General features: G+C 40.2%; 1 protein-coding gene across 1 annotated transcript in view; it reads right to left on the bottom strand.

Annotated features, from left to right (window-relative positions):
• Positions 1-442: 442 nt before the first annotated feature.
• The window catches only part of OTC (ornithine carbamoyltransferase), a 43,052-nt gene continuing 31,511 nt past the window's right edge, over positions 443-11,983 (bottom strand). Inside the window, exons 8-10 of the mRNA XM_018553516.1 lie at positions 10,073-10,222; positions 4,912-5,049; positions 443-715 (exon numbers count right to left, since the gene is read on the bottom strand). Coding sequence (XP_018409018.1) covers positions 656-715; positions 4,912-5,049; positions 10,073-10,222 — 348 coding nt within the window. The 3' untranslated portion in view covers positions 443-655. The remainder of the gene's footprint in view (positions 716-4,911; positions 5,050-10,072; positions 10,223-11,983) is intronic.

Genomic DNA, 11,983 nt, shown 5'->3' with positions numbered 1-11,983 from the left:
GCTGCATTAAAATGTGTATTTTGTATGTGCATGGAGTTTCCCTTTAAGTTAGTATTGTTTATATATCGGAGCCCAGAGCACTGTTATTTTGTCCTTGTATTATAGGATTAGAGCTTCTGGCTATTCACTGCTTGTTGTTTTTCAAGATCCCTGAATTTAAAGTTGCCTCTGAGGGCTTAGTGATTACCTTCTATGTATACTAGAATCCAGCGCTACAAATCATTAGTATGTAGTGCACAGTACATGGCGTATAGATTGTTACAAACATTGTAAAACAAAATAATAAACATTGTAAAACAAAATAAAATATGTATAAAGGCTCAAAAACTATTTTATAAGGTAAAACACACTCTACCTAATATCTTCAGAATCATTTTATTGACTGGACTGTAAAGCTGCATATTAAAAAAAACAGGAAGCATCAAATTATAAACGGCAAAACAACTTTCAGAACTTTGAACATCTAAACAACCAAACAATCTATATAAGTCTGATTAATATGGGAATAACTGTACAGCAGAGTACAATGTATGCCACTCAGAAGCATGTTTGAAAGGAACTGTTCATTTGTTTTGATGTTTTTACCCAGTGATCATTCTTGTGTATCAGATAACTTGTCCATAGGAATTAGCATTTAGTAGGCATATGCTGAGAATTAGAATGTAGGCCTTAGCAGCTGAGGAGAGTAATCAGTCAGCAGAGACACCATCACGCCCTAAGGAGAACAAGACAAAGCACTGTTATGGAGGAGAAATAAATGGCAATAATGCTATGGAATGATTACGGTTATTGATTGAGATGAATGTCCACATTGAGGGTTAGAATCTGGTAGCCCGATCTTTTGTAGAACTAGTCAAACTAGGCAGATATGAACATTTGGGACTCTAGATCATGTACGTAACAATGGAAGTAGTTCTACAATCCAAGCAGATATTGACTCTTTGTAAGAACAGAAAAGTAAGTACTACCCCTTATACTTGCTGATTTTTAGCAGATATTAGACCAGTTAATAATTATTCAGTGTATGAGCAATGCTCATAATTTTGCACAGGCGACAGTGGCTACTACATGAAATGTAATACAGCCATTTGCTCATATTCTTCATAAATTCCTATAGAGAAACAGCAGAGCTGTGTGATGCCACACCTGCATATCAACCTCCTGCATAAGATCTGGTCTAAGCATCTCAGCAGAATGCAGACTGTCTTCTGACCATCCACGTTGTCTAGACTAAGCGCTGACACGCAGCTATTCCTTGTCCTGCTACATGCTGTCACCAACTAGATGTGGTATTGGACAGCAGGTGTAAGGGAAAAACAGCTTTTAGTACTCCCTGTGATGTCATCACTAGGCTTGTAAACGGAGAGCTGTTGGGAAGTCAGATCCTATTGATGCATACCTGCTTGACAGAACTACATCTCCCAAGAGCCCTGTTCTTACACACAGTGTGTGGTCAAACTTGTGAGAGTTAAGGTGGCAGCATTGCTGTGGTAGAAAATAAATCATGTAGAGAAGGACAGAGAGGGTGAGCAGCATCGATGCCTGGTTATCTGGGGGTGATAGTGAGGTCTGCTGCAGACCTCACTAATCAGTCACAGATAAACCAGGTGTGTGTGCGGGGGGAATTTTATTATTATATTTGTGCAGGGCGTAACGACTTTCGTTATGCGATGGTTGTGAGGTCATTAAAATCTCGTACGATCTGCCCATCTTGGACAGGCAGATCGTACTTGCGATCATCGCAAGCCCTCCCCGCTGAGTGAAGGGGTTCCGATGATTGCAGTGCTGAGTGGGCAGTGTGCGCTTGCGCACACCGGCCCGTGCGGCATTTGTCTTCCGACCACGCCACCAGCCCCGCCAAAAATCGTACGATTTTCTGCAGGTTTTCCAGCGTGCTTGGAAGATGAAAGTCGTACGATCTTACAGTAGAAGCGGTCGCACGCTGCCCATACAACTGCCGATTATCGTACAATCGTGGGGTCACCCACAACTATCGTACGATAATCGGCAGGTGTATGGACACCTTTAGTGTATGTGTTTATTATTCCCCATTCACACCTACAGTATATTTCAGGTGTGATTAGAGATTCCTGTGTCAGGAACTTGCGTTTCCTGCAGCAGGAATCCCTAATCTGCCGTTTACCAGCGGCAACTATCATAAGATAAGAATCATCATAAGATTATTTAAGAGGGTGTGTTTAGGGCCGGAGTTAAGGCCGGGGCAGGGCAAGGGTTAGGTGGGGCAACTGGTGGCTAGTGACTCTTAAGGCCTGGCTAGTAGCTCAGGACTTGAAATTTTGAGCCCTGGGTTAGAAGACATATATACATACACAACACTGGATTTATTATTTAGCACAGTAAGCATGTGCCTATAAGTGGCAAAGGCAAAGAGTTGGCTTTTCCCTGTACAATTGTTACCCACATTTTCCTCTGTCATCAGTGGGAATTATCATCTCATCAAAAGCTATTAACACATTCACACAAAATGTTGTAAACCAGTTTAGAACCAGCAAAACAAAATGTCTTGTTTTAAAGAGACGATCTTAACATAGGGGTGTTACTGAAGGCACCAAAAATTGTGCACCTACAGGCTTCTGTGATGAAAAACAGACCCTACATACATTTAAGGCAATAGCAGTTATTTTCCCGTCAGTGTCTGCTATACCTGATAATCCTTTTTGCTTTTGCAAGTGAAGAGCTTTGAGTGCATTAAAGACATTGTTTTAGTATGCAAAATTAATGATGAGGCAACAGCCTGATCTGGGACCGAGTGGCCCCTTTGGGACCAACTAGCTAGTCCCAAATGTTACTGCTGGTTACAAATCATTTAGCTTGTGTAGTACAGTACCATTAAAAACCACACGAGCAGCATTGGCACTGCACATTGCAAGCAACCTGAAAAATATTGTAAAATAAGGGATGGCTAATAAGTGAATAATGCATTTGGAATCTGAAAGGATTATAAAAGCTGAACTCCAGCCTAAACATTTTTTTTCCAGTTTTGTGGAGTGGAGAAGTTAGATCCTCTGTTTGGTTTTAACGGCTGTCTCTGTTCTTGAGGGAATTTTATTTTTATTTCCTGTCTAGGTGACAAATTTCAGGCAGAGCAGGAAGCACATTCATTTAATGGGCTGTGCACCTACAGGCTCCCGTGGTAAAAATCAGGCCCTGTACATTCATGCCACAGTGTAGGCAACACCTGATAATAATCCTTTTTGGATTTGCAAGGGAGGAGCTTTGAATGTATTAAATACATTAAATACTTAGTGCTTTAGTATGCTAAATTAACTACAAGGCAACAGCATGATCAAAAACCAGTTGGTCATGCTAGCGGCTATGGAATCTGCCTCCTGCCATCCTCTGTCAATTACAAGAAAGCTGGACCTAATAGGGAACTAGTCTCTATTTGTCCCTGTCAGGCTCTGCAAAACTTTTCGGCAACTGTGCCTTCCAGTATGGCAGCTGCAGTGGTCGGGCAGGAAACTCAGTAATGCTGAACCTGTAATTTTACTGTTACTGTGTATAAGCAGGATATGATTTTTATCAGCACCTTCAATAGCACCCCTATGTTAGGATCACCTCCTTAAAACAGGGCATTTGCTTATTTTACTGGTTTTAACCTGATGTGCAATATTGTGACAATGTGTTAGTAGTCTTCTTATGAGATAATTAGCGGACATCGCTGACAGGTAAGAGGTGTGAAGCCCATATGAGACCCTGCAGAGCCCACCATAGAGAGTCTATGGTGGGCTCTACAGGGTCACTCTCAGGTGGGCTCTGCAAGTGGCATAACTAGCAATCAAAGGGGCCCCTGGAACTGCATAAGGACTTACATGACTATAGAGATGTTGAAGGGCTGCAATGACTTTCAGTAAGTGCACAATATATACAAAAGTTAAGCAAGTAAATAACTGCTATTGACTTTGCAAACATTTATTGCAATGTATTTCATTGGAGACTAATTTTTCTTAGAAATTCATTTCAGATAATGTCGGATTCGTATTTCTTTCTTGGTGTGAATTAAAGATGGATGAGAGCACAAAATATTGTTGCTGCTCTTTGCTGATGTGTTTTATTGCCTTTGTTTACTATGTAGACTTTATCTGACTTTATCTGTTCTCAACATAACAAACAGTTATTTTTTCAGTCTACAAAGGGTGCAAATATAAAATCTATTTTACAAAAAACCTTTCATTCTCAGAGTACTTACCAGATTACGGAAAAAAATAACAATCAGCCTTACTCAAATAGAAGCTGCAAGATGTTAGAGCCCATTTAGACTATTGCATTGCCATTACACCCATTACCACAATGAGCATCAACCCATGGCTCTATGTGCATTGCAGTTCCATTAATTGTAATGGCATCCTAACTCACTGTACAGTAGTGGACTACACACAACACATGACAACATATACCACAATCCACATACCATGTATTGTGGTCCACTGTGGTGGACAAAAAGAGCTGTGCATGTCTTAATCCTTTGCAGTGCATTGGCAGCCCATTTATAATAAATGGGCATCCTTGATGTAAGGCATGTTTATCTACAACATAACACCCCGCCGTGGACACTAATTGGAACCCTAGGGTAGTCTTCAAAGATTGCTACACTCTGCGTGGCAATATCCAATGCAAAGAAAGCCAGCAATTCACAATTATGTGTTTGAAATCTAACATTGTTGTTGGATTCTGCTGGATTTGGAGTCTGCTTCTCAAACCCAAGGACCTTCTAGGTCTGGTATGAATGCTAGGAGGGATCCCCAGTTAAAGAAGGTTTTTAAAAATGTGTTGGGTTCCCCTCAAAAACCTGCCGACCCGACGGCCGTTTAGTGAAAGTTTCCGGTATAATAAACCAGTACTTGAGCAGGATGGCTTTGTGTGAATACTTCTAATGCTTATTCATCATACCATGATTGTCCACTTTCTGTTTTCTGCTTCTTGGAAAGCCAACGATTTGGGACAATAGAAAACCTCATCATCAACTTCTTCAGGCTTTCTTGGCAAACAGTGAAGAAATATCCAGTTGGGGTCAGCTAGTTTTGCAGTCTGAGGAAAGAAAAGCAATAGGAAAATATAATATATATTAAGAGAAAATTTACTTGCATGTTTACCATGTATTTCTTAGATTCATGGGTGATTACGTTTCTCGTTTGATCATTTGCTTTCTGCAAAGACATTTTTATCAGCTGCATTTTTTTCTTTTGATATGTTATATCATATATTTGTCTGGCCACATTACATTTTAACATCATAGCAATATCTGAGCTAGTATTGCCAAGTCGGCATTTATTTTGGTCATGCTCACGGTAAATGTGAAGTGTAGAAGTTAAGTTTATGGGTTGATTTAGGCTCAGGTGGGGAGTAAGAGTAAGTAACTTTTTGGATTGAATAAATACATACTGCATGACAGGGAGAGTGTGCAATGGGGTGACAACGCAAGAGAACAGTCTTCTGACAGGATCACCCACGGCTTGAATTTTGGCCAATTCAGCCAAAATGTGAGCCGTGTATTGACGATTAACCCGCAGCTGTATAACACTTGCATTCTTCCTAAAGTATTCCAACCTGTTGTGTTTAGATGCTTTGCTCATCATTTGCTGCATAATATTCAGCAGATGCACACCTTAAACTTTGTTTACAGCACTCAGATTAGTATCTGCTTAAAGGAGTCTGTACCTGAAGCTTCCAGGCTGCCATTGTATATTAAGAACTGGTTTCCTGTTTACAGATTTGCTTGGCGTAAACTGCATCTGTCTCTTGGCCCATCCTTGAAAAGGACCCTGGTTGCAAATCATACTGTTATTCAGCTTCACTGTATGCTGCAAGCCTTGCCTTTCGAGCTGTCCTACCTTCATCTTTGCTTCCTGATTTGCCACTCTGTTTTGGTTCTGCCTAAACTGTTGGCTATTGCCATAGGCAATTCTAATGTTCACACTCTTGTACCTGCAGCACAACTTTAGCTTCACCAGCGGCTCTAGTAAAGGCCAGACAGTACAGGTGAACATCAGAATTGCCTATGGCAATAGCCAACAGTTTAGACAGAACCAAAACACAGTGGCTTCTGCTGCTGTTGGTGACGCAGAGAATCACTCCTTGGCAATCATTATTTCAAACAACTAATATTTGCTGTGCTCCATCAACACTGTACAGCAGGTGTCCTGTGGTCCGGACATGGACTGAGTAATGGTTGTGTCCAGACCGGGATCGCCAACCTGTGCTGGGTAATACCTGGTTGACAGTGGATGCAGCGGGCCCGTGCATCCATTGACAGCCATAACCCAGTGTAGCTCACCACTACTCTTCAGTCATTGGTTGTTAGGACCGCTGGTGTCATAACGACCAATGACAGACGGTGTCCTCCTCCTCTGGGGTCAGTGGTTGACCAGAAATAGTTAGCAAGATAGAAGGAAATAGTATTGATCGTATCAGTCCCAGTGGTAGGCAAAAAATCTACACTATAAACACTTGCATTAGGGCAATCAGAAACAAACCTTGATACAATACAATATGACCACTCATACCTTTCCATTACAATCTGCAGATGGAGATGAACAATTTTAGCAGGGCGTGAACTAGGATAATCCAGGCTGAATTGTAATCTAATGTGATTCTCTAATCTCTCTTCAGGTCCATATGCCCAGATGCATTCTTGTTGGAATGAATTCAAACAATTTAAAATGCCTAACAGTAGAAAGCCTTTTTAAAACAGATGACATAGTTCATGCTGACAATACAGCTTTCTCAATAGTTGATGTGACCCTTCTTTAGTTATAAACACCTCTGTAACTAGCTATTTTTCATAGCAGAACATATTTGTACACATTTTTGCTTATATGGACATTCTTATCGATCCAAAATCTGAATATGGATCAATCCAAAATCTGAACATCCGAATACACAAAAGAACGACAATGACGATAACGAATGATTCAACATATAGAACTAATGAATACGTTCTGATCAATTTGCATTTAATTCTTATCTGCTGTAGAAAATGCTTATCTGCTTAATATAACGAAAATAACGAATGCATTTGGATTTATGATAATTAATGCATTCTATATTCAGCTGGGCAATGTTATTGTGTGTCTCTGGCCAATCAGCTTATCACTTTGTGTTATTTAGTCAGACTGCATTCCAGAATCCAGATAGTTTGTCTGCAGTGTCATTTGTCAGCCTTGTGACAGATTTCGTCCGAATTTCGATTCGGAACGTAACGAATCGCACATGTCTAATATATAGTAGCTGAAAATCCTTCTAAAATATCCCAACATAATGAATAATATTTCTCAAACTCCTTACACTCTCCATGTGAGTGATGCAACAGAAGAAAATGTTCCCTCCGACAGCTACATCTTCCAAAAAAGATAGCCAGAGGCCAATTGTGACTACAGCTCTGTTTTACAAGAGAAACTGTGCACAGCATGAAGTACCCTGAAAGGCTGTTGCTAGTGGCCACAGCTTTAGTCAGCCAAAGATGGAGATATTGCATATCGAGGAGGCAATTTCTGAAAGTAAAAAGATAGCTGGCACTACCACAACTGATAGCTGCAGCAGTATTGATACCATTGAAGTGGCTATGCAAGTGGCAACCTGCTTGGAAATCGTCTTGAAGAGGCAACTGAGCATCAGATCTTACAAACAGCAGTCAAAGCAGTTGGAATAAAACTAATGTCCTAAATAACAAATGAAATAATACATTGAATGGATCCGAATGCAACTAATGGCCGAAATAAGGAATGAACGAATACAGCAAATGGATCCGAAATAAGAAATGTATTTGAAAATGAATGCTGCCACACAACATATGCATCCAATATAAAAATATAAAAATGACTTTTTTCACATTGGTCTAAGGTTGAGAGTGGTGTGCCCCAGGGTTCTGTGCTAGGCCCCATACTATTTAACCTGTTTATTAACAATATTGGGGAGGGCGTCAATAGCAATGTTTCTGCGTTTGCCAATGATACTAAAATTGGGAGGGTAATAGACTCGGGATTAGACATTATTACTTTACAGGAGGACCTGGATAAAATAGGGGAGTGGGCAACTACATGGCAGATGAGGTTTAATGTTGAAAAAGTAATGCACTTTGGGGTTAAAAACAGGCAAGCGGATTATACATTCATGGGAACTCCACTATGGAAGGCAGAAATGGAAAAAGATTTGGGGGTCATAATTGACCGCAGACTGAATAATAGCTTGCAATGCCAGGCTGTGGCAAACAAAGCAAGCAGAATACTGTCTTGTATTAAAAAGGGAATGTACTGTAGAGATAAAGCAATAATGTTGCCACTTTATAGATCACTAGTTCGGCCTCATCTTGAATATGCAGTTCTGTTTTGTTCACCGGTCCACAGAAAAGATGTCCTGGAGCTGAAGAAGGTAAAAAGAAGAGCACCAAAGCTAATTAAGGGGCTGGAGGATCAAAGCTATGAGACAAGGTTGCTAAATGTAAACTTGTTTACTCTGGAAGTGAGGAGATTAAGAGGGGACACTTAAATACTAGACCACACAGGGACTCTTATACACACGTACGCACAACAAACAAACACACACACACACAAAGGTTGAACTTGATGGACCTATATCTTTTTTCAACCTCAAATACTATGTAACTATGTAATATAACGATTGGAAACAAAAGGACAATTTAAGCCATGCACAAGTCTAGCACATATATTCTAAATGATATGCGTGTTTAAAAAAAAAAAAAAAAACAGTCCTCAGTGAGCACACATTTCACTTGTTCCTTTCCTCCAGAACATACAGACACTTTGGAACTATTCACATATGTGCAGTGTGGTAATGTGCATAATGCATGTTACTGAAACACCTGGCAACACACCTGCTGTATGGGTGGTGTGCTGCCATTCATTGTATATGGCACCCCAACATATTGTACAGAAGACTTACACACACTTGCACATCACAAAGCACATAACATGCATTATGGAATGCTGTGTAAGAAAAAGGGATCAGTTGCATTTTTTTTCATTCTTTTTTGCGTATTGGTAGCCTATTCGTATTGAATGGGCTACCTTAACGCAACGCAAGTTAAAGCAGTATTAAATGCTCAAACGTTTTTCAATAATTATACATTGCTATTATACATTGCCCAGCAAAGTATTTCTTTACCTTTTTGCCCAAGCACTTACAATCAACATGTTTCTGAACAGCTGCTTCCAACTCTCTCAGCTTGGCTTCCCTGAACTTCCTGCCGAGTACAAGATCAGGACAACAGAGTCTCCAGCAGCTGTCCATCTACTAGCATAGAGAAAGCAGGAGGAGATGGGTGTTGGACAGTGAATTGTCTTGCCTTGTCTGTGTGTTTGTGTGGACACCTAGCTTACTAGCACACAAGGGTATCTCCATAAGACCCCACAAGGGAAAAGAACCACCCTAAAACAGGATATCAGTGACATTGCTCAGGGGAGCAGCTGATTCTGCAGGAAAATATAACTTTTAAACATCAAGAAGCAGCATCCAATGAAAGTGATTTATTCAACATTTGAAATAGCTTAAAAACATTTTGAGTTTGATATCAATGAAACTATCTGATGTCTCAAGACCCCTTACTCACTGCTATATGCTGTTGTATTTTGGCAAATGCCTAAAAGTTTTCTTTCTTATATATTTATGCAGCTCAAATATTACAAGCACTGTGAATTGAACGATTTTACTAATTGTTTTTGCATAAGGCGGTGTCCCATCTTTATAGATTTATGCCCCAGCCGGAATCAGAAGTAATGCCATTACAGCACTGATGACTGTCCTTTACACAGGACAATGACATCTTTTATGGGTCCATCAAGATCCAAGGAGCATTTTAGATAAACAGTTCCCACCTACAAACTCATGATCATTCAGAAAATGATTCTTAATCTCCTAACTGGGTAATTTGACCCTTTAATTAAGAAAGTATTCAGCCCGCAACCCTATTACTCTATTGTATATAGCGAGCAGTTTGTAACGTTATCTAACTCCTATAGCTAAAAGTAGTTAAATGGTGTTCTACTGAACTTTTATTTACTTTTTTGCTGAAATACCAACATCATCCATCATGTACCTTCATTGTGATCTGATAACCTTTGAAATCTAACAGACGTTTCTTCTTCTCCTCTTCTTGGCCCATGCTCACCCACGTGTCTGTAACCAACACATTGGCTCCACTGGCAGCTTCCAAGGGATCATTTGTCAGGAGAAGCTTGGTGCCACACTAGAAGACAAAAAGTTCAGCCAACTTTCTATACAATGGTGCTTTTTACTTTATGTCAGATTCCCCTTTAGGACATCCACTGTTAACACTGTAAGGCAGCTTAATTAAAGCATTTCTAAACAGAGTATGTTTTCTCTAAATGTGTTTGTGTATTTGTCCAAGATCCCCTTAGGTACATTTTTACTTTGTCCTTTTAGGGAAACTAACACCTGATAGCCAGTCCCCACAGTTTTAGACGATTTCCCTCCCCTGTGTGCTTTCCCAATGCCCTGTCTGCCAGCCAGTGCCCTCTAAAATGCCTAGTACTTTTAGGTATGAGGGAACACTCACTATGCAGTGCTTGTACCTCTTCAGTCAATCACCAGACCAGAGGACTGTCTTGTAGGGGCAGGTGGGGGTGGTCATTGGCCTTGTCTAAGTTCTTACACACTGAACTCACACAGGTGTTTTTACTAGGGGCTATGGTGAACAAAACGGGGGAGCGCTGGGGAGATAAGTATCAGTAACAGAATAGATGAGCTATCAGCAACTTGTAAAAGAACTTGTAACTATGCCTAGGGCAAACCTGTTTGGTTTTAATTAAATGAAATTAACCAAGCCTAATTTCTTTTGTAAGATGTGTTCCAAGTATATTTTATTATATTATACTTATTCAAGATTAAAACTGCAGAGTAGGGATAAGCATTCACACTAAGAATAACGGAAGTAATGATTAGGGATAAAGGGTATATAAAGGAATTGTCCCCTTAGGAATATTATATTTGAATATAGTATATTAGTAGGACACATGAGTACGAAATAAGGGGTACATATGGGGTATGGGGTATGCCCCCTTATGAAAATTAAAACGACAACACAGTATATTGTAGGACACATAAGTATAGAACAAGGGGTCTCTTATTAGACCCTCCCCCTTCACTTTACCCTTTTGTAGGTAAAATCAGTGGAACATAGGAGAAATGAAAATTAGAGAAACTGAATCTATATTCTATACAGATGTAAATAATCTAAATTGAAATTTGTTAAGCTGAAGGTATATTTGGTGAACAAAAGAATAAAAATATTTCTCTCCTATATTTTTTATTTCTTTTTCTTCTTTTTATATATGTGGTTTGTATTGGTCTATGTATGTAGTTATGTTGAATTTGTTTGTAAATGTTTACGTGATGAAACTCAATAAAAATATGTTGATCAAAAAACTGCAGAGTAGAAAAGATATCAAAATCATAAGGGTAGATCTGTTTCTAATTTTTTAATGCTAAACAGTGGCGGAACTACCAGGGTCGCAACAGTCGCAGCCGCGACCGGGCCCTGGAGTTCCGCCAATTAGAGGGGGCCCAGGACAGGAGGACGGGCCCCAGAGGCGGCTCTGGGACCAGGGCTGGATCTAGCAAAAAGCTGAGGGTGCCGGGAAGGGGGGCGGGCGGAGTTTTGACCTGTGCAGGCTGTAAAATCCATGCATTGGCCCTGTGCCCCTCCGCTGGACATCCGCCTCGCTCTACCATCACTTATCACAGTTCAATTAAAACATTTTCATTATGGTTGTAAGTGGGGCCTCACATTTGAGTTTTGTCTAAGGCCTCACAAACTCTAGAGCCGCCTCTGCGGGGCCCTAGTAACCTAGTAACCGCCTATTACCAGGATATGTAATATACGGGTAACCCCTAATATCAGTTTTTGTTTTTTTGTAAAAAAAAATTTTTTTAACACAATGTACCTAATTTTTTTCCTCTGGGGGGGGGGGGGGGGGCTACTTGTGTT

This window comes from Nanorana parkeri, unplaced genomic scaffold, assembly GCF_000935625.1.
Source record: "Nanorana parkeri isolate BGI_ZX_2015 unplaced genomic scaffold, ASM93562v1 scaffold122, whole genome shotgun sequence".
Classification (NCBI taxonomy): Eukaryota; Metazoa; Chordata; class Amphibia; order Anura; family Dicroglossidae; genus Nanorana; species Nanorana parkeri.
The sequence above is the reverse complement of the archived record's forward strand: the minus strand, read 5'-3'. Positions and strand labels throughout refer to the sequence as shown.